The sequence below is a fragment of the Gadus chalcogrammus genome, chromosome 7, assembly GCF_026213295.1.
Source record: "Gadus chalcogrammus isolate NIFS_2021 chromosome 7, NIFS_Gcha_1.0, whole genome shotgun sequence".
Lineage (NCBI taxonomy): Eukaryota > Metazoa > Chordata > Actinopteri > Gadiformes > Gadidae > Gadus > Gadus chalcogrammus.
In genome coordinates, this window is record NC_079418.1 from 22,764,628 (window position 1) to 22,788,487 (window position 23,860).

At 43.0% G+C, this 23,860-nt stretch overlaps 1 protein-coding gene across 5 annotated transcripts; it reads right to left on the reverse strand.

Moving 5' to 3' along the window:
• Nucleotides 1-1,021: 1,021 nt before the first annotated feature.
• Nucleotides 1,022-22,036, reverse strand: LOC130385230 (HMG box transcription factor BBX). Of its 5 annotated transcripts, none has more exons than XM_056593644.1 (16): nt 21,101-22,036; nt 19,086-19,163; nt 14,907-15,078; nt 14,203-14,463; nt 13,326-13,536; nt 12,887-12,954; nt 12,461-12,550; nt 11,546-11,623; nt 11,110-11,190; nt 9,868-10,945; nt 9,537-9,669; nt 9,209-9,363; nt 8,841-8,930; nt 8,306-8,545; nt 7,758-7,953; nt 1,022-7,200 (listed from the first exon to the last, which is right to left on the reverse strand). In XM_056593644.1, the coding sequence occupies exons 3-16, from the start codon at nt 15,063-15,065 to the stop codon at nt 7,119-7,121; spliced, it is 2,922 nt and encodes a 973-aa protein (XP_056449619.1). In that variant the 5' UTR covers nt 15,066-15,078; nt 19,086-19,163; nt 21,101-22,036; the 3' UTR covers nt 1,022-7,118. The 5 variants fall into 5 exon arrangements, with proteins under 5 accessions (XP_056449619.1, XP_056449615.1, XP_056449617.1 ...); XM_056593640.1 differs by having other exon boundaries at nt 8,306-8,548; XM_056593642.1 differs by lacking the exon at nt 21,101-22,036 and adding an exon at nt 20,530-21,088 and having other exon boundaries at nt 8,306-8,548.
• Between the last annotated feature and the right edge of the window lie 1,824 nt (nt 22,037-23,860).

Sequence of the window (23,860 nt, forward strand, 5' to 3'; positions counted from 1 at the left end):
TAATTAATTAATTTCATCATGAAGAAGGCTAGATTTGCCACAATGGAGGCTTGTTTGAATCTAGTATCACTAAGAAGGGCAATCTTAATCAACACTATGAGGCAAACAAAGACCTCCATGGCGGAGATAGGGCCACATCATGTCCACACAGACCCGACCAGAGAAACAATGCCCAACCCCCATGGTTGTCTTCAGATCAGCGTGTCTGCTCCCAAGTTCAACTTTTCCTGAACGACTAAACAAATATCAGGCTCAAAGGGGGCAGGGTGGTTTCCTAACCTGCCGTGGAGTGTTGGGTTCGAATCCCATTTGCTGAGTTGGCATCCTTGAACAAGCTACATTCTGACTCATGACAATCACAGTGAATCTCTACATAAAAGTCACATTCTCATTCTCACATGGTGCAAAGTGCAATAGGGAATAAACAAACCCCCTGAATCTGCCCCTACCATGTGGATGTTTGATGTAACTGTTCTCACTCAGGTCCTCCTAGAGACACCCTTTGACTGAATGACCTTTGTCCATGGCAACCCTTGCTAGAGAGAGGCATCAGTGTTTATGACTAACCAGGAAATTGCTCGTGCTAAAGGAACACCTTTAGCTAAGAGGGTGTCTTGACAAACGTGTTCAAATGCCCTCCAAGAACCAGACAATGGGGTAGCAGACATTTGACCCATCAGCCTGCAACAACACTCCCCAAATATGATGCAAGGCTATTATTCAGTGGCTTAAATCAGACGACATCCCCACCAAACAGTCTTCTATATCACAGAACAAACTCACAGTATTTTGGTCAGATGAAAATACATTTGAATATTTTAGTCAATGTGTAAAAAGTGTTAAATGTCGCTTACCAATAAACAAGATTAAGATGGAGCTCACTAATTATAGCTGGTGACAGGGGATGTCCCCGTTCCACCATCCTAAATAATGACAAATATTCTCTAAACAGGAAGGACAGGAACACAAGCTTGCCTGAGTGGAATGACTTTCATTAATTCAATCATCCATCATCTCATTGTAATCAAGACGGAAAGGAAAGGTCATTCACAGCAGCGGCGAGCTTTTAATATGTTATTTTAATAGGTGTTCAAGAAGTAACATTTGCGTCAGCAGAAAGTGTAAAAGGAATAGTTGCATCGGCAAACAGTGTTATGACATAGGAGCTGTGGAGGGGGAGGGCTGGGCAGGGACGGGGTAGCTAAGGGACCCCTCACTACGCAGGGTTTCCAGTAAGGCAAGGCTGCATTTTAACAACTAGGTTGCAACAATCAACAAAATTATATATCATGTCATGGTGATACTATTCATAGCATAAATTAGATTTAGCGTGAGTTGTTTCAAAACTATCAAGAGTAAATAGACAATGAGATCTGGCGTAACCTTTTTTCCACACGCACACAAAAACACAGAAAATAAAATAAAACAAAAAAACAAGGAAGCCATGATATACATTCCAGTAAAGATTAGATAATGTTACACAGAATTTATGTATAAATTGATGCATATTAAGTTGTATATTTTCATTTCATTATTGTACTAAATCTATTAGAAAAAAAAGGGAATTGTAATAAATAAGTAAAAAACCAAGCATTCCAATGTTCTTGTCGATTGCAGGAGTGTCTCTGGTTTTTTACTGTCCTGAACAGAGTTTACATTTTCTTTTTAAACTTTACTGCAAAGAAAAAACGGAAAGGAAAAAAAGTAAAGATAATACCAAACCGGGGAAAGCAATAGTCCCGTCATCCAGAACGCAAGACACTCAATCATCAGTCTAAGGGCTGCTTGTCAGTCGAGTCCTTTTTCCTCGGACACCGACCTTCACAAAATTCCATCGTGTTTCGTAGCACAGCGGCCATCTCGTGACGAGAACTGTTAGTCGTGACGAACGATGCACCGAGGAACAGTACACCATAGCATACATACAGTACAATCAAGACTGAAGTGGAATTAGAAAAATACAGGTACAAAATGATTACATTCGAGAAGACAGTACTAGCACAAAGGATATTATTCATAGTCATTTAGGTAACTAATATAGGAATTTTAGATCTATAGAGGCAATATTCTACATAGAAAAGATGAAAGGATGTGGAATGATAGTATTATGGCTGTCATTGATGGGGGTGTTTTTTGTATTGGATGTGCTATAAGCACATATATCTCAAAATGCATAATTTCAAAGATGGGGTAAAAATTTGTTATTTCCTTGAAAGATCATGATCATTTTGGTTTGGGTCATAAGGTGCACACACTGTTTATTAAAAGAGGCATTGCGTGATGCCTTTCTTTTCTTTGCACACCAGTCAAACTCGGGGTTCAAATTTAAAGGTAAACCCCTTGAGACACGCATGATTTGTTGTGCTGAGAGCATGTTACCTGAAGATTTATATAACTACAAATTGCAGTGCAACCGCCATGCTTGTATTTTAATATATATATATATATATATATATATATATATTCATATACGATTTATATTTGAAGACATCTTTCCCTTTTCTTTGGCAAATGTCAATAAACTCACTTGCAATAAGCAAATATATCTCTATTTCAGGGGGAGGAGGGGGGGGGGGAAGACAACTTCTTTGACTCACATAAAACCACATCAGTGGAAGAATTATATAGTTTTACTGCCTGGATAAAACATCATTTATGCAACATTTCTTAAATGTCGAAAAAAACAAAACACTATTAAGATTATCTTAAAGCATTATCACTATCCTTCAGCATAAGGGGGGGGGGGGCACACACATTGTTAGTTTCTTAGCATTAACGGTCAAATTCACGGAGCAATCACACAGTATGACCGTGTTCTTAATATCTTTTGCACAAGGGCCGAGCACGACCAATAAGTAATAATGTCCTGATTAAGGACAGACACTACCTCAAAAGAAGAGGATTTTCCCCATCTCCAGTGACACTTGGCCCTCATGTCACATCCTTCAAGTCAGTTGACTTCTAAAATCGTCCAGCGAAGGACCACTGCTAATGTCTCGAATAGACAAAGACTTGTTGCTCATTTAGCCAATAAGTTAGCCTACAAGCAATCATTTGTGTACGAGGGTTTGTTGCCAACAGTCATAATCCAGTAAACTTGGCCTCGCGAAAAAAAAAAAGTACGAGAGTAAAGTAAGCAAAAGAAAGATAAATCAGCCTTACTAGGAGAGTACTGTAAATGCAACAGAATACTTAAATAAACAAGAAACAAAACGGAATGGAAACAACCAATCTAAAGATACACTGCTTGAATCATAAGTCTGTAATAAATCAGGAATTGGTCGATAACGAGGAGCAAAAAGGAAATTTCATAGACCTGTGGGCAACTTCCTTTGAGAGGAGCGGGTTGGCAAAAAAACTGGGATTTAAGAGTAGCTTGGTATGCACATGTATCACAAGCAGTGGGAGCTAGCATTTGAGGTCTCTCTCGGCTAATTCTATCCCATGGGAAGACAGCAAAGCTGTGGTTTGACCATAGACACCTCCACCCTAGTCTTCAGCAGTACAGATGCACAAACCGGGGTGGGGGAAAGCCAGGCCGGAAACCGAATGCATCTTGACCATACGGTTTGAAACAGAATTACATAGTTTAGCGATAACAACATTGTTTTATCTGAATAGAAACACGTAAAACACTACGCCTGTTGGATTCTGATGGCCTTTTGAGGAGATTACTTGGCAAAAGAGGACCTGACCAGAGACGTACATGTGACACCTGATGCCTAGTCTGGTTTAGTTCAGTTACCAGGGCCTGTTTTTGCAGGGAAAGTGTACAATGGGCCTCATTCAGAAAACATAGCGTTGAGCAAAAATAAAAATGAGGATCCCCTTCAAATTGAATTCTAATGCTTCAACTGGAAGAAGCCTAGATTCAAGAATCCATAATTGATTAATATTTATAGTTTATCCACCATTGAAAAACCAAATATATATAAATTACAGGGATATAATGTAAATATTTGAACATTGTTAGCATTAAACAATCTAAAAGCACACACGTTTCTGGATATTTCACTAATGAAATACAGCATAACTGCATCAAACTTTGCTGTCTTTCCCCTAGTTTTACCGTATCCAGGATAATTACTAATGTAATTCATACTTTCTTATTTTCAAATAAAAATTTAAATTGCCATCCATCTAAATTATTAATGTGGAATTTGTGTCAAAAGTTGAAATGCGAGATTGACAAATTAAAGCATGAGAGACCGTTTACTTATAAAGTAAATCAGGCCCAACGGTGTTACTTTTGATTTGAGGTACTTGAGTACTTTTAAGGTCTGGAACATTTTGGGCCATCTATATACATGATTTGGGTAATTATATATTTAGGGACCTCACACTTTTACTCCATTTAAACTACTACATTCCAAAGCAAATAAATCACTTTTGCTACATTTAGCCTCATCTCACACGTTCAAGTGCTGAATATCAGTTTTACTAAAGAGACACTACATAACATTATTATTAAATACGAGCATTCATCATTGCTGACAATAAGGGGAAACTGTTGAGTGGACCACAAATGGAGCATCACCACTTGTTAGGGTTACTTACAGGTCTATGAATGAATGCTATGAGCTCGTTTTCAATTTAGTACATTCTATATAATAGCAATACTTGAGTCCAACCAAGTACCATTTTCTAAGGGTATTTTTTTACTTTTAAGTATAGCATATGAGTATTTTTTGCATCACTGATTGATGGAGTAGAATTAATGCTTTAATATCAGTCTCTGTATTTGACCCAGCGAATAGACTACACCCATTGCTGATACGTAATTAAAATAAAGGATCGATTGACAAGATAATCTCATAGTGTAGCTTTTAAAATGTGCTTTGTGAATGAGGCCCGTTGGATATTGATCCCTTTTTTGTCGTTTCAAAACAAAAGAAGAAGAATTACTTTTCTGAAGAGATAAAGTTATGACACATTCTAGCTAACCAGTTTGGCCATCGGAGACAAGGCATACCTACTGGAAATCCATTTTTACCACAGCCTACAAATGCCTGCAGTTTCTTTCACAACAGACAAAAGTACCAAAATAATGTACTCAAATATGCTGTGCGCACGGTACTAACCTACACGCGACACCGAGTGAGAAGATCAAGTATATTGACACTAACCGCGTTTCACACCTGAAAAGTGCCCACGCTCCTTAGCTCTATTGAGGCTGAGGAAGAGGAGTCTGCCGGGGGGGTTCATAAAGGTACACGTCGGAGGGGTTAAGGCTATTTAGAACCGTTAATTTCTTCTATACACACACACACACACACACACACACACCATCATAAAAATAAAAGCATTGATTCTGTGTGTTTTTAAAGTGGTCCGTCCACTGGATAAAACCGGACCGAGGGATCATAGTGAGCTTCTAAAGGATGAATAGACACACAAACAAACACGTCCCTAGCTAAGAGTTAACGCTGCTTTAAGAGGCCTACTCTTACAATGTTAAATCTATTACGGGTTATAGGGTCGCTACCACATACCGTTCACACAGTAGCACGTCCTAAGTAAGACAAAAGAAAACGTCAAACGGGAAAACGTCCAGAAAACACTTTTTCGACCTTTTCGAGTTCTTCATTAGCTCGCTCACACCGTTGCGAGGTGCGCTGTACACAAAGCATCATGTCGGTAGCGAAAGCCCATCCGTTGTCATCATGGTGATTTACCCTGGTTACATTAGTTTGGGTCAAAGCTTAGAGGAGAGTGTGGGGGGGGAAACGGAGCAAAGTGGTAAGAGCTGTCCAGATAAAGAGGTATTCTACCGGAGGTGTGTGTGTCCGAGGTAAAAAATAAACAAAACAAAACAAAAACAAAAAAAGGAATGGCGTCTTGGGTCCTACCTAGCGTGACTGATTGGCGTTGTTGTTTTTTTCTTTGTCCGCAAGATCCGACCTCCATGTGGCCCAGGGGTTTGTGACTGAAAGACCGTCTAGATCAGGGGTTACCAACACAGTGCCCGCGGGCACCAGGGCGCCCGCAAGGACCATATGAGGCGCCCGCAGGCCTGTTCTAAACATAGCACTACTCATTCTTGAGTGGAGTAACAACTCTTTCCCAACTTTTAAGTCATTGTTGATAATTATTGTGAGAAATCATTAACATGACTCAAGTAATTAACATGTTTCACATAGATGAGTATCATTAATCATCATTAATAGTAATATATAACTAAAGGCAAACTGAGCAAATTTGTTATTTCAGAAGAGTGTATCAAACAGGGTGCCCTTGGTATGACTCAGTACCCATGAAGGAGCTCTCAGGTTCAAAAAGGTTGGTGACCCCTGGTCTAGATATTGGAAGCCGCTCACTGAGAGAGGTGGAGGAGGTCGGGCTTGCTTGTTTTCTTGAACAGATGATTCTACCAGAGCGTTTTGAAGACATCAGAAAGGCACCCTCATCCTACCGAAAAGCAAAGGCTTCAGGGAGAACACTGAGATATACAAGGCGGGAAAGGTGGGACAGGGTAGGCTGGGGCTGACTCTTACCTTCTCTTCCCTCCCCACTAACGGGCCTGGACGGGGTTGCACAAGCTATGTGTAAGTTTCGCTACCATGTCTGTGCGTCAAGTCCATAGTAACCGCAGTTTCAAATTTTACTAAACACGGTTGCACCACTGATACGCAACTAATGTCATAACCAGTAACAATACCCATAATTCTGTCATTTTGTGGATTATCATAAAAAGAAAATTCAACTGCAAATATTAAGTAACTACTAAGCGATACGTTAGAACTAGTTTCTATGTGATGCAACCTGTTTTGAATTGGTCATTGGCCAACCCTGACTTAAAACACTTCAACACGGTTTTATCTAAGTTTGAATTTACACAAAGCTGGTGCAACCGACCGCAGAGCTTAAAATAATCCATCGGGGGTCAGGGCGAGAGAAGGATGCGAGGGGACAGGGTGGGGGGGTTGGTCAAATTCAGTCCAAAGTTTCCTGCTTCACGACCCAACCCACACCACCACCATTCCCCCACAGTGGGCAGTATCAAGAGGGAATTGTGGAGCACTGGGTCCTATAGCATCCATGGTGTGGTGCTTCTGCCAGCAGTAGTAGCAGCAGTAGCAGCAGCAGCAGCAGCAGCAGGAGCAGCAGCAGCAGGGTTTTCACTGGTCGGAGCAGGAGATGAGGAGGGGAGCCTTGGCCAGTTCCTTGGTCTGAGTGTCAGACACGCTGCCCCTCTGACCTCTGCAGCAGCAGCACAGAGACAGGGGGAGAGACAGACACCAACACGTGAGCCACTGGTAACATTTAAAATTCTTTATACATACTAGGGTTCCCATTTTCAATTCTATCAAGTGTAAAATTCCCTGAATTACATTGTTGAATGACCTCTTTAAAACACATCACGAACATGACGTTTTCTTCAATGACCGAAACTATCCATGCGATCAACAAATAATTAGAATAACGCACAAAAATATTATGACACAAATCACCAAAGATGGTAATTGGTTTAATCGGCTTAATCAGTTTCATAACTACTTAAATTCCGTCATCTTATTATTCATATTTTTTTATATATATTAAATAGTTTTGTTATTATTGTTTTCGTTTTTTTATGTGTATTGTATCTGCATGCATGTAGGTATTCATGTGTTGATGTTGGTGGAGGGAAGGGATATATTGACATTCTGTCAACAGTTTGTTGTGTACTAAAAAGATGATGAAAAAAAAAAAAGAAGGGAATATAGATACATTGATCGCAACCCAGAGAACCTGGAGTGCCCTGGCTGCAGGCCTACCTGTGCACGTTCTCCATGGCCGCCACCTCGGCCAGGGCGGCCAGGCTGAAGAAGGCGGGCAGCTCCTGCGGCCCTCCGGGTGCGTCCACCCGCTCTGGACTGGGGGCCTCGAAGCACCGCTGGTCCTTGCATAACTTCTGCTGGGTAAATAATGGCTTCTTTTCCTGTTCCTGGGGGAGCTCCTTGGCTTTGTCTTCTGCAACCAAAAGAGACAAAACTGAAAATGACTCACTTTTATTAGTAATCGCTGGTCATTTGGTGGATGTGAGTGCCTCACAATACGCCGAGTGCATGCACTGTATGTGTGACATGGATTTCCACCTCCCCCCCGTCCCCAGTTGTAATGACCCCCAACCATGCCAGTGTTAACATCGCACTCTACAAGTTGAGCAAGACAGAACGATAAAAGCCATTTATATTGTTTATATTTTGAATCGAGTTGAACAGGCTGTCAACCGTTCCATCTACTGCAGCGCCCCAGAACACTGCGAAGGGAGGGACGCAAAAAAGGCGGGAAAAAAAAAAGGAGCCCCGGGTCCCGCCCTCACCGTCGATGGGCGACACGCTGCCGTCGGCCGTGCGAACCAGGTGGGTGATCTTGTTCTTCCGGGCCTTCCTCTTCTGGCTGCCCACCAGCAGCGTCTCCAGGGCCGTGGCCCCCGCAGCCTCGGGGCCGGCGGGGGCCGGCGGGAGGCAGGGCGGGGCACTGGCCGGGACGCACGGTGGGGCGCACAGCTTGGCCTTGTTCGTCCCCGAGTCGCTGGGCGGGGCCAGGTCGCTAGGCAATGCTACTAGGAGGAGACAAAAGGACGGAGGTGTGAAAAGCCTGGCCTGACTGTGATTTCTATCGTTTGTTTGCTTGTTGTTGGTTCTGGTCACATTAATATTGTTGTGAAACAATACTTTCACCAACCTCGTAATGAGATGGCGAAAATACTTAAAATCAAGATTTTTTATAAAAAATAAGTATTTTGGTGGTCGACAATACTCAAAAAGAAAAAACATGTTTTGAACATATTGTTGAAGAACGTCACACATTCACATCTGTATATTAATGTTTTTAGTGTTTTTACGCAAGTTCACCTTTTTCCCGCACATTTGGTTTCTCCTTTTTCTGTTTGTGCTTCCTAACAATCTTGTGGAATGAAGTCTTTTTCTGAGATGAAGATGACCCTGATGTGACGAAAAAAAAACACACAAATACACACACAAAAAAATCATAAAGAAACAAAAGAAGAAGGGAATGGAACAGCCATGTTATGGAGTCATGTCATGGTCTTACTGAACAAAACGATTTTTGCACAGCAGAATTGCGGGCAAAAGACCTCACACAAAAGAAAAACAACAACAGAAAAGTGCATTGTGGGGGCATGATTGAAATGAAGGCCATTCCCCATTAACAGAAGGAGAATGCACAATGCAATGTTTTGGGGTGACGTTTGGGGGCCTACCCTTGGCAGCTTTAGGGCCCTCCTCTTGTGCTGTGGGGGGGCTGTCAGGCTTCTTCTTCTTCACCACCATGGTGCTCTTCTTGTCGAACGTCATGGGGCTGAACTGTGGCAGGCTGTTGAACTTTTTCTCAAACTCCTCCTCCAGTTTCCCCAGGCTGACAGGCGTTGAAAAGGCGTTAATGTGATTTCAGCTTCAACTTGTCTTTCCAAGCAAGCAGAAAGTGTGAATAGGATGTGCTACAAAATGATATATTTTCACAAGCTTCTACTGCCAACTGTCAAAGCACGCAGAAAAGACATGCAGCTAAGGCTGAGACGTGCTCCTCACCCCTGCGACGACTCGTCTTTGGACTTGGACTTCTTCAGCTTCTTGGGGTTTGGGGGTCCCGTCGGGGGGACCACACAGCCCTCCTCCTGCCAGTTGGCATCGTGCTCCGACGCACGGAAAGCAAACCGTTTACCTAGAAAGAGACCATTCGTCAAAAACACATAAATTCTATCGTGAATTTTCTTTTGCATGTAACACAAAAAGGGAGTGCGTGTGTGTACATTTCTACAAAAAAAAAAAAAAAAAAGAAGAATAACCACAAACTAAACATGTTAAAAGAAGCGTCATATTTAACGACAATGACATCCGAGGACACCTGGCGCTGTCGTACCTCGGTCGATGTTGGCCCTCAGCGAGGTGAGCATGCCCTCGGACACCAGGGTCTTGTACAGCGCTCCTTTACAGCTCCTCTCAGACTTGCGGGAGCCCCGGCTCTCGGCGCCGCTCTCCATGGCCTCGAGGACCTTGTCCTTCTCCGCCTCCTCGTCTTTAGGCCTGAGGCCGGCTGCGGGGGGCTCCTGGCCCCCGCAGCCCCCGCGGTCCCCCGCGGTCCCGGGGGACTGAGCGGCACTTACCCCGCCCGCCTCCTCTTCTGACATCTCCACCGCTTCCTCTTTGGGACTGGCGGGAACGACCTCCGTCTCCATCTCCTCCTCCTTCTCCTCTTCTTCCTCCTTGAGGTCATCCTCGTTGTTGTTGTTGTTGTTGTTGTTCTCCACCTCGGACAGCGAGGAGACGCTGTGCAGCCGGACGGGATTCCCGCTCTCCTCTCCCTTGGCGGTCGCCTCCTCGTTTGCCGGCCCCTTGGGAGGCGTCTTGGGGGTCCTGGGCTTGCTCTTCTTCTTGGGCGACCCGGGGCTGACAGTGCCGCCGCCGTCGTGGGACCTCTTCCTCACCTTGACCTCGGCCTCTGCCACCGTCCAGGAGCCTTTGGCCACCGCCTCGATGGTGCAGAACACGCTGTCCAGGTCCGCCGCCGGGCTCTCGCCGCTGGGCTTCCTGGAGGGGCAGGGCGCCGACGGCCGGGCGGACAGCTTATGGGCGACGGTGGCGGCGGCGGCGTCCGTCGGCGAGTCCTTCTTCTTGGTCTTCTTTTTGATGGCGCGGGCGTTCTGGACGTCCGACTGAGCCGTAGCAGTGATGTTGCCGGGGGTAACCGACACGGAGGAGGAGGAGACGGAGGAGGTGGGGGAAGAGGGGAAATGCGGAGGCAAGAGCGGTGACAGCGGAGAGCGGGAGGAGGAGGAGGAGTGAGTGCGGTCGCGGTGGTCTATCATCTCCTGCTTGACCTCTGACTTGACCTCTGCCTTGACCAGAGCGGCCGGCTGGACAGAGAGAGAGGAGGATGGGTTCTCCTGAGACTTGGAGACGGCCGGCTCTATCTTCCCGGCTTCGGACGCCAAGCACATCTATCAAAGGAAAATGAGCAAATGTCACCTTGAGTAGAATATAATTAAATAGTTCAATCCATCACACAGTTGTGTGGACACTGCCATCCACGTCCATGGCTCGTCTCGTGAATTCGGTAACCGCACTTCAAACAGTTCCCCTCTGATCATCTCGATCGTCTTACCTCCGCGAGCTGGAAGAGAGCGGACTGCCCGCACGGCTTGGTCTCCGGGGCCGCAGACGGCGCTGGATGTGGAGACGCCCGCTTTATTCAGTCAAAGAAGGAAAGCCAGATTTTGAATAAGGATACGTAGACACCGCTACAGGGGGATCCGATGGTATCAGGTGTATCAGACTTAAAAAGGCAAACTGGTATTGAAACCACAGAAGGCGAGTAATCTGTACTTGCTCTGGTATCAAAGGAGGCCTGGTTTTAAACAACAGAAATTAGTTTTAAAGACTACCATACACTTGCAATACACCTCAATAACCAAATAAATAAGGTCAACTATTTGCCCCAAATGACAAAATCAATAGTCCACTAGATGTAAACCATTATAACTTTACAAGGAAGTTACGTGTGTATTTGAATGAATTGTGGCATTATGGTACAAAGTTACCTCTGTCATTGGGGAGAGGGGAGACTTGACCCTGTTTTTAGAGATGTCCGGCACTCTATTCTGTGTTGCACTTAGTGTCTATAGAAGGAAGGCAAAAGCACACAACAACTATGGTTAAATGTAATAACGGACCGTCTCAGCACATTGCTGTGGCTGCTACATTTTTCATAAAGAAATATAAATCAATAAACACACACGAAATGTTTACACATCAAAAATAAGAAGATCATTTACTGCCGTAATGGTGAACTGCGGATAAATGCGTTCATTCGATGGTCTTTTAATAACCCAAAAAGTTTCCCCAAGATGCACAGCTTCCATAGTATGGGAGTGGGATCCTGCCATCTTCGCCCAGGACATTTTGATGACGGCTACAGTTAGCGCACCTCAAGTGCTGACACGAAGCGTTCTCAGACTGAGGGATGTCTCTCGCCCTCTTATATATTTATTTATTTGATCCCTGGGATATTCTGACGGAATGTAACCTTACCTTATACCTCCTCTTTATTTGTTGCATTAACATTTTGTTCATGAATAAAACCCACAAAGCATTTCAACATTGGTTTTGAATGCCTACCGAAAAAAACGAATATCAGAATAATTGGGCTCAGCACCTACTTGTTCATTGTTGTGAGCTGTTGTTAACTGTCATTCAGCAATGAGTAATAAACTCATAATTTTCTTGGGATTGTGACTTATAATAGCTGCCTTAGCAAGCGACTCCCAGGGGGGAAGGTAGGAGCTCCTAATGGGTTCCCTGGTTATTGACAGGTTACTGCACTGGCTACCTGCAGTGCACTAGGGGTTTGGGATGACGTTTTTACATGGCAATTGTTACAGAGGCACAGGAATAACAAATTGTAGGGCCCGAGTCCAAAACATGCAAATACAGGAACAGAGTCTCGTGTCACACACCTCTTCTTCTTCTTTTTCTTTTTTCCCTTGGAGGGTGTTCTCTGTGATTGCCACCCCTGTTAAGCTTGGTATTGAATTGCTGGGTGGGCTCTAAAAACACAAAATAAAGACATATGAAATCAGAGTTATTAAAAGCAATAATGTATTGCTTTTGACGTGTTGCCCTTTTTCACAGGCATTTCCAATACATTTTTTAAATACCGTTATTTAAATACCGGAAAGCCATCCTAAATAAAAACATTACCAATAACTAATAAGTATTTCTGAAAATGTAAAATAAATCATGAATTTGGCCATTTAGATCACATGAAACCAAACCAGAACACAGACCATCTATTCTGCTAGGTGTCCTGGCTCCCTCTAGTTGTGATGGTCACCATTACAGCCAGAGGTCAATACGTGTGTGAGTGCAGGCACAGTACCCACCTCTCTGGCACTTAGAGCGCGCTCGCCAGCCAGTAGGAGCATGCTCAGTCCGCCCATCTTCGTAGGATCTGACGACAAGAAACGCACACGCAAGCACGCACACACTCTTTGTTAATATTCATAACCATATATACATAACCATTATTGATTTCTAATATATGAATGGATAGGAAAGAATTGTATCAATTAATATTCTTCAATGAATAACAGCGGAGTGCATTTTATTTCAAATAGAGAAAGACAAAGTGTTCCAGAGACATTTTAATGAGGGCAATAACAAGGAGTTGCTCTGTCAATGTTGGCCCATTCAAATCATTGCACCGGTAAAGCACAAGACGTCCTTCAAAATAAACCCCTCAATTGTAATACAGGTATAATAACTCAAAACACTGCAAATAGTGCGCCGCCACCACTCAGAGTGCGGGCTCCAGACACCCACCTGCCATGGCAAAGTTCAACTGGGGCATGCCAGCCGACTTGGGCACTTTTTTGGCAGCGGTGGAGTCCTTGGACGGGGCATTGGAAGGGAAGGACCAGACCTTCTTGCGGTGGTTGCAGGCGGGCTGGCAGGACGGGGGGGTCTTTACGGGCTTGTTGGTGGTGGGGCACCACTTGTAACCTGGGTTTGCCTTCATGAAGGCGTCCTTGTACTGGAAAGGAACACAAATCGGTCGTTGGTGTAGGGGAGAAAAGAAAGGTTCCTCTGAGGTTTGGACGACCCTTTTGTGATTGGTTTTCGCAATTATTTAAAATTGTGTAATGGGCGTTTTATTCGTCTGAAAAAACAGGTGTTTTATTAGTCTTTGACAAAAGGCAAAGAATAGTTATATATACTATATATCCTCTGTCATTTAATCATTTGCCATGGTATAAGTAAGGGCTATTATGAAGCATTGTTCCTCAAATTAAAGTTGAAAACGGTACTTAAAGCAATTGGCATACTTTATTTTCCGCTGTGTAGCTAATTTAAAGGGTCAGGGAAAGATGTCAAAACATCCAAGAGTTGGTTTCAAAGAAAATGTAAGCAGTGTTTACAATCATTAGCCTGGCACTACCTGCCAACAAAACAGTAAACACAAATAGTACCAATTACATTAAACCACGTATTGAAAATAAACTGTTGGCTGCAAATATTGAGACAGGTGCCAACTTAAATTATAAAGTGCTGATCAGCCATTCAAAAGCACAATAACATGCATTAGAGTAGGCATTAAATCGAATGCAAATCGTACTAAAAGTCTATTCGATACTTCGGGGAGTCGGAATCGAGGAGAAATGCATTGCCAAATAAACCGATAAGGAACCAGGGCACTCACCTCCTTGGCCATGTCCGTGTACTTCTGCTTCTCCTTGGGCTCCAGCACCGCCCACCAGTCGGCCAGGATCTTGGTGGCGCCGCGGTTGTCCAGGCGGGGGTGCTCCTGCCGTACCAGCGAGCGGTGGCGCTTGCAGAAGAGCAGGAAGGCGTTCATGGGCCGCCGTGCCCGCTGCTCCGTGGGGTCCTCCTCCGTCTCCTCCCTGGCCACCACGCACTGCTCCGTGCCGGGCCCCGGGGCCTGGCCACAAGGTGCCTGTGGCTGGAGACGACGGGTAAACCCGTTAGGAGAGTCGTACCGGAGACCTCCTGCCTCAAGGTCTACTAGATGTACTGCTTTCTCGTGATCGGCTATGGACGCAAAGTTTAAGCGCCGCCTTTGCGTCACAAACGGCAGGATGGTCTTTAGTGGTACGGGGGTTTGACTCCCAGCGGACCCCAATGTCTGCAGAATACCAGTAGGCGTCCTTGACCTTTCTTGACCCCTACCTAGTCATTGATAAAATGCATCTAAAGTTGGGCAATGCAAGTAGCTTCGGATGCAAGTGTCAGCTAAACTATCCACCAGGAAGATAATCAACAACCGTAATGATGATGAGTAATAATCAATAAAAGCTTTATCAAAAGTGGTTCCTCTACGAAATCTACACCATCAAACCACTTTGTGGGTTTTTGACCAACTTGGCCCGGGAGGCCCAGGCTTACCTTCTCCAGTTCCTCCTCCTCTTCCTCCTCCTCCTCTTCTGAGAAATCCAGAGCCTTCTTGGAGAGGAGGGGGTGCCACTGCAGGCATTTGCGCTTGGGGCGCTTGCCCCCGACTTCCCCAGCGGCGGGGGGCTCCTTGCCCCTTCCTCCACCTTTCATGGTCCTACCGCCCCTGGTGGAAAAAATAAACGTTTAGGACCAGGCCGTATCTAGGCCTCAGGGCCTGGCGAATGGACTGGGTTTGTCTAACTACCACAGTATCTTGGCTGTTATCTTGAAGTTAATGTGGGTATAATGATGGAAGTACCAAGTCGATGTCATTGGTTGTTCATAGACAGAGCCAAAAGGACAGCATCCAAGCATTAGGATATTATTGCACTGTGGGTTGGAGACAATTGCAATTTTGGTTCCTCTTTGTCTGGCACATACTTTGGAACTGACAAAAAAGCTGACTTTGTCTTGAGTTTCCAGGAAATATCCGGTCTCAAAATGTCATATACATGTGTGTGGTCCATCGCCCTGCTCTAAATAACTTATTGCATTATTTTCTCAACAATCAGGGCATCTCTTCTTTGATTGGCTCAGGGAATCCTTAATGCCTTTCAATCACAGATTTGTGAAATGCAACACTTCTCAATGACGGAGAAACGCAGAGAGGGAGGGAGCAGAAAGCATTTTCTGTAGTTTAGTTTCAACATCTCTCTTTCTCTCTTTATTTAATTGAACTTTTTAATCTTACCTACAGCAACTTTAATATCTGGCATGCTAGCACTTCACCACAAATGTTAACTGGGAAAGTTATCTGTTACTGAAACTGCTGCACGAGCCAATCAGGCTTACTTGAAGTGCCCTATCATTAACACATCAATTCCAACCACTTAAATAACAGCTGGATTATACAACATCAATAGTGCGACAGTGAGAGTAAATAGAATCTAGACACTGCTGTCCATTATTTTGGTCCTCTTAATTATGTAGGGAAGTAGCCTATTCTTGTTTTTTCCTATTCCATTTCCTGAATAACAGGTATAGGTATCCATATTGGTTTGATTCATGTTTCACCCCTTCACCATTTTTTCCACGCTAATGTTAAAACTTTAATATTATCCATTCCTGGGTACTGGGTCAAAAATGTTGTGATTACATACAACACTATCAATGTCGGCCGTGCAATGACTCTACTAGCTAAAGGCGCAGTGTAGGGGTGCATGTGCATTGCTCAAGGACACTTTGTTTTTGGATGGGGCAAGAGGGGGATTGAACAAGCCACATTCCAGTTGCCAATAAAACCATGGTGTTATTAATTTGGAGTTGTGAAAATGACTGTTATGTGTCACTGTTTGAGCTGGACACATAAAGCATAAAATAATACTGTGTGGGTCACTCCTGATAACACCTTCATACACAATGGTGCAGTGGTGCCGGTCTGTTGTTGCATGTGAGGAACACACACACACACACACACACACACACACACACACACACACACACACACACACACACACACACACACACACACACACACACACACACACACACACACACACACACACACACACACACACACACACACACACACACACACCAAGAATAAGACCACATTCCCAAAATATAGTCATAACGAAAAATAGAACATACGTTGATAAATGTTTGCAAACTCAGATACCTTAAATCAATAACCTCTCATTGTTGGTCTTTAGCCTGTAGTGCGATACAAATTGTAAATGGGATTTTACCAATTCAACCGGGAATGTACATTTTAGATTTCGATTGCGTCCACTACCAAAACTTGCCGTCCTTGAAATGTAACAATTTCCCTTTTCTTACTAAATTATGAACATAAATTAGGCTAGCTTTCACCTGCATCCAACGCTCTTTTCAGAAGCACACTGCTAGATGCACTATTGTGCACATCTTTGGAGGGGGTTAAAAAGGACTTATTATTAATACATATTATTAATGACAGATTAAACTTTTCAATGTACAGTTGCTCTTGTGAAGAGATAGGGTCTGACGCTTGTAAAAGCTATGTTAAGGTAGCAAGGTTCCTTGTTTATAAGTTTTGTATGGCGTTATGCTTGCCAGGAAGTAAAAATATTATGTTGTATTCATTTCAAATGATATGCAATTCACTGAATGTGACAGTTTTGAGAACAAAAGAATTTGGTAAATCTTTGAAGTAAATGAACAATTATCTTTTTTTTTTTTTCGACCTCTACAATGTGGACAACATGTAATAAACTCATCGCTTAAGTAGCATAGTCAAATTGTAAATAATTTAGTTAAAACACGGCAATGGTACACGCTGTACAAAACCCATCCTTCTTTCACTGTCTGCAGTACCCGACCTCAATGTACACTAAATGTTACCGTTTTCTATATCAGTTCTCCCTAGTCATTTTATTTGGTTGCAACTACCTTTTTAAAAAATAGAAACCATATTAAAACATTTAATGTTACAAAATAGAATCCAGGGTAGTATACATCTCTGGACCCTTTTGTTAGGGTTGCTAGAATTGTTGCCCAGATTTGTGTGTCCTCATTAACTTCTTACCCTGGCTTGGAACCAAATATCCTGCTTTGTCTTACTGGTGTATCAATGGTGAAAATACCCTTTATCCCTGTTGTTTACCTAACTAAAAACTTCAAATTAACAGGCAGTATTCCCTTGAGGAGCATTGATCAATCTAACGTAGACTTGGAGATTTTGTGGAGACAAGCTCAAACGAGTCAAATGAGCCTTTGAAGTTAAAATGGCACGTAAGCAAGAACTTTGTCATTTTCATATAATATTTTCCTGACAATTCATTGACAGAAAATGCTTTGACCAATCGCAGTAATACAAATAACAGAACAATAGCAAAATCAAACAGATGCCTATTAAAATCATTGTCTGAAGAGGCCCTTGAAACTTTGTCAATTTACAGTGTCTAAAGGCCTTCAACGTTTACTTCAAACATGATGATGAATAGTAACGACAAAAGTTTTATGAGCATTTTTATTTGCAATATCTGTCTAAAGGGCTGACAATTTTGAGGTGCGTATAAGAGTGTACAACAACAGGTGTACTACAATTCGGCTCAATGACTTGGATGATGTAAAAGCATCAAAGTCTCATCCACCCTCCCCCCCACCCCCCTCTTTTGGGATCGATTAAAATTTGTATTTCAAAGAGTAGAACAAGTAATCAAGTTATAAAAAGGTCATAAAACTATGCCGAATTCTATGTGGGAGATATTTTTTGCGAGCAGATATTATTAGCATATACGTGCATCATTGCTTAAGAAAACCAACCAAAACTAGTGTGAAATTGTAGGTTGCCCTAAGGTTTTCTCAGAAATGATAATAGCCAAATGTGGTTGTAGACATTATCTGGAAATTGGACATCTTCAGAAAATGGGCAAGGAGACCTTTTACCCAACCATACCCTTGCACATCTACTGTTATTAGACATTACCGTCCTTGGTTATGAATAAATAGGATAAATGACCTAGTTTGAGTAAAGGATTGTTGTTACCCCTCTGTTTCGTTCAAGACTTTTTAATTAGCTTCTATTACCTTGTTGTAGCTGAGACTTGCATCTCTGAGTCTGTTGTTTACTGAGTCGTATGGGATTATTAAGGGCACTGTGGCATTTTAGAGAACAGGTCATCTTTTTTAAGTCAAAGACAGATTTTACTTTGGCCATCAGATCTAGTCTCCAAATGTGAAATAATGATTGAATTCGGATACTTTAAGTCTAGCCGGTCTAATTTGACTCATTAATATGCAAATTCCTTATCTTAATTATCCCTTTCAGTCGTGCGTCACCTCAACAGGGCTTGTATTGCATTTTATTGTTAGTGTGTCTTTGCTAACCTGACACAACTCCAAGTATAGGCAAATATGCAAATTGGCATAACATCACGTAATAGTTCGCTACGAACAATTCAATGAAGAAAACTGCTGAATCGGTACATTGAAATAATACAAAGGTATGCATACAAGTATTGATCTTACATATAAACTACAAAACATGGCACACTAAATATTAAATTCACATTTTAATCAATTTCATAGCAACTATGATTTACGACTAGAAAGTGCCATCATTACATTTTCCCCGGATGCATCCCAAACAGAAGGTGAAACAAAACACACATGTTGAATGAAAACTGACCGAAAAAAAGGGATACTTACTTATGATCAAACTATGGAAATGCTGTATGAGTGATGAAGATGGATCTGCCACTGCCTTTGTCATGCAATGACGATGACCTATAAAATACAGACATAGACACTACTCTCAGTTAAGCGTCACATTTTCATGGCTCACAACAAGGAAAACCGCGTTCAGTCGACCGTGAAACCGGAGCAGAGCAACTTTAACTGGGAATAGCCCAGTGACAGTGCGTACACAGCACAGGGCATTTCTTGAAACTACTGTTGGACATTTTGTTGATCACTGACCATTACAGCAGTGAAGTCGTTCCGCCCATTTAGTCACACCAGAGCTCGAAGGCCAGAAGCCACGACCCCTCGATGAATGAAATGCAATATTAGAAATGCTCCAATTCAATCGGCATTAGTGGATGTAGTCCATCGCTGCGCAGTGCTTTGGTTGTGTTTTCAGGTAAAACTGCTGATGTCCGATGGGTCACCGCCTGAAGTCTTGAGCAACTGAACGCTTTAAATGCGCTATCACGACCCGACACGACGGGTTGCTAAACTAAACGCACATCGCTCGCTTAAAGTCTCCATACAAAGCGTAACACAAGCTCACATTTTCATCTCCCTGCAAAACGTCGAGCTGGGGTCTGACAAGACAGACAGGCGAACGAGAGTCCATCTTGCTTTGGAGAAAACCCCCCCCCCCCAGAGTACAGTAACGTTAGGATATCACTCCTGTCAAAAACTCTCCGCGGCGTCGTCGTCGAAATGTCTCCCACCCGAGAAACCTCGGGGTTCATTAATTAAACTGGGGATCTTCTGCCCGGCCACACGCATCCGTGGGCCGTGTCTACCCCACGGTGGCCCCGTTTCCTACCAGTTACTAGGAATAAAAGTAGCTAGTTAGCTTGCTAGCCCTCCAGCCTGCTGGACGTGTCACAGCCATGACATACAATGACTCGAAACCCCGCTGGAGGATCGCTTATTAACACTCCTGCGTTGACACTCGCAGAATTAAAGGTTGCGTTTTGCATGGGGTCCAGCGGTCCGGGAGAACGTCCACCTAGACGCGGGGTGGCGATGCATTTGATGCGGAATCAAGAGGGGGAGAGAGGGTCCGGACCACTTGGCTCAGAAACAGTTGCATACGAGCTACATAACGCGTGTTTATACGTCGATTTCACAGAGCAGTGAATTAAACATTGAACAACGTGAACACACCATGCTAAAACGACACTGCACGCCCTGGGTTATAAAGGAAATATCGACGCGAGACCTATTTTTTAGCGGGGGGAGGAGGAGGGGGTGGGGGGGGGCAGAGAACCAACACGCGGACATCATGTCAAAAGAAAGCGATAATACTCGTTTCACGGTGATGCACCGAGACCCCGACCAAGAGGACGAGCGGCTCTCCACGAAGGACCGGAGACATACATGATCTCTGTCATGACGGCCACATCATGTCAAAACATACCTCCAACGTCCAGCTTCAGCGCCACGGCCCTCGCATCATCAGTGGCGTCCACCTTTTAACTTATTGACACATCATAACAGTTCAGCACTGCCTGTACTTCTTCACCCCGGGGATCAATGCGATCGGGTCGTCGGCGAAGCGCAGCACGAAGCGAACATTAAACGTCGATCGTGCACGAATTGTATTCGAATGAAAACAATTTGAGTCACATTCATCCGGTTATTTTCTCCCCGAGTACATTTCACATCTTACCCATCTACCCTCCCCCCGTTTGCAAAGTGTTCCTACAGTCCCTCGGAGCTGATGTTCATACCTAAGCATCGGCCTAGCTGTGCTTGAACAACATCCGTGGCCGAACAACATTCACCAAACTTTTATGTTTCCCCGTCTGTCGACTTTAGCAAAAGGTCAGAGAAAAGGTGCGCAGCGCCCATTTAAAACCCCGATGAGATAGAAAAGGGTAAGTCACAGTGTGGCTTAGTTGAGTGACTATTGATATAGCTTCCTGAGTCTTGCGCTACTGATGAATCGAGAAAATCAGGTCAAATAAAGAGGTAGTTGTAGCACTCACCAGAAGTATCCCAGACATCGATTGGGGTGCCCGAGCCGAGGAGTTATCCGCTTCTCTTTCGCACCCTTTGCCCAAATTACCACAACAGTTTTTGCAACATACTGTACATAGTGAAAATATCCTTATCATGTAAGGCTGTGCGTGATTGGACGCTGGCTTGAGGGACAGACACAACCCGCCATACAGAGGTCGCATTACAATCGAGTATTGTCCGGAGACAGCGAGATTAATAAAACGTCTTCATAATGTTTCGTATTTGCAGGCTACCATCAGGCCCGTATTATACAATGGACAAAGTGCCAAAACAACAAGTGAAATTCATTGATGGATGAATATTATCGAGATGTCGGACCGCCTCTAAAGTCTCTCACTGCTGCCCGCTGACAAGACCGATGTCAATATCACTACATGTTCGGGTAGCCTGCAAACTATACCGCTTTCTCTTTACTTTATTGCCCCGACTCATTAGACCGACCATTTATGTTTGCAAGCTTTGCAAACTTGACAGAATAACACGATGAAAGAAGTGGTCTGATCCATATAAGCCTATGCTATAGTTACTAGGTCTACTGTAAACACGATAAGCACTGCATTTGAAAGACACATCTTTCGATGGACTTTCAGTTAGGCCAAACTACAATAAAGTCAGCTATAGACTACAAGCGATCCGACTTGTTTACACATGTATTTTAACATTTCGTTTGGTTACCAATAGTCATGTGATCCATGATGTTTCTTATGAAATGAAACCAAAACAAGAATCCATGATGCAGCTTAACACTTGCCTATAGTTCTTAAGTGTACTATTCATTTATAACGACATAACATAACACATACGGACCAAAACCTGAAAAAGAACAATGAACAAATAGCAACATCATTCATTAACAACCCATCAACCAAGATTTCACTTCCTCACTGATCCCCTCAACATAAACTGATCCTGGTAAGTCGCCCACTGGTACTCATTTGATTGACACACTCTACATCCTTTAGTGGCATCCATCTAACCTGTGTATCACAAATACATTCAACTAACATTTTTGTATGCAACATGTTTTGGCATTAGGGATAACCATTGCATATTCTTACTTAAGCTTATATTGGTACAAGCCCAACTTAAGCTACTGTACAACTATGTTATAATATCGACACTTGATTGATAATGAGATGTAGGTAGGCCTACTTCATTAAACTACATGGGAACTACAAAACTACATTTTGTATAATTTCTGGTGGCAAAACGGAACTATTATAAACTGGCAAGAGCAGTTGCTGATTGATCAGCAGTATTTACCAATGTAGCCAGTTCTACATAGATGCCCTCTGGCCTTTGCTTCCTATAATGGCCATCATGTGTTTGAAGGTAGCCTACTAATGTTAGTTACTATGGCCTTAATGACTTAATGACTGCTTATGATCTAGGCTTTATTGGGGTCGTGTTGTGGATAACTTCAATAGGATATTAATCTGTCAATTTACTATTGATGCGTTACTTGTTCGCTTTTCACCTATAGGTATTTTCTATATAGATGGATTTAACTGAGCTGTGATTGTATTTGTATGTAACAATCGTTAAAACGTAACGGTATGTTTTTATTATAGGCTAAAATCCCGATCATAAAAAACATGTTTTTGGTGTCATTACATTATATCCTTCAATGTGATACCCTTACTGTAAATCCAGCCTAGCTTGGCTTGTAGGGCTACCTTTGATGCCTCGACCAATATCAGGTGTTGTTATGGTTGATACATTTAATTATTTTACTTCTATGAAATTCCGTTTTAAGTGACTTCCTAAAGTCATTAATTATAAGTATTTGTTGTATCATTTTTGGAGATCAGATTAGATCCATTGTTATTGTGAATAGCATCTGATGTGTTTCTGGCCTCAACAGCCCAAGAGCTGAAGCTGAGAGACACAGCACCCAGACAATAACTACAACAAATATTGTGCCTGAGCACAATTATTTATTGCTGAGCTCTATATAAAACAAGAACACAATAATCATCAAAAATATTTTTTAGGATTCATTTCAGGCTACACAAATGAAAGAGCTTTTGATTTCCCCTATTTTTAAATCGATGACATTTGATATTTGGGGTCTAGTGGACAAGGACTAGCATAGAATCATCGATGTAAATATTATCTTTACAAGTTTCTTTGACATTGTCCTAGAAGAAAGAGGGTCCATTGAGCAACTGACCTACAGTCAAGTGACTCACAAGATTTAACAACTTGGTTGAGACCACCTGAGGTGCATTTGTTTTCATGGATGGACCCCAACTGTGATGTATGTGAAAAGCTTTTACTTGGATAATGTAAACAACTAATAAATAATTGATGTGTTAAAAGACACAATGTAACTGCCTTAGGAGGAGGCCACAGTCTCCCTCTCTTCCTACTCCAAACCCATCTAGATTCTCCATCTTCCTCATAATTTGTGTTTTTCACATCCATTCTGTGCCTAAATAATCAAAAAATTGATTGCGCTATTGATTTATCTCTGCCATGAGGATAAACTTATAACATCATAATCCCCCTGTGCTGACCTGATCAACATACCATAACATACCTTTTATGAAGTTACATATCCATTGGTGTCAGAGGCAATCACACATGGAGCATGTTAACCCTCCACAACAGCAACAATAACAATCTTGATAACATGGACAGCCTACACCTCTGTTTCCGCCTGCAGAAAGAATCTTTTGGGATTCAGTCGGCCTCTATGTTTCTGTCGAATTCATGCACCCTTT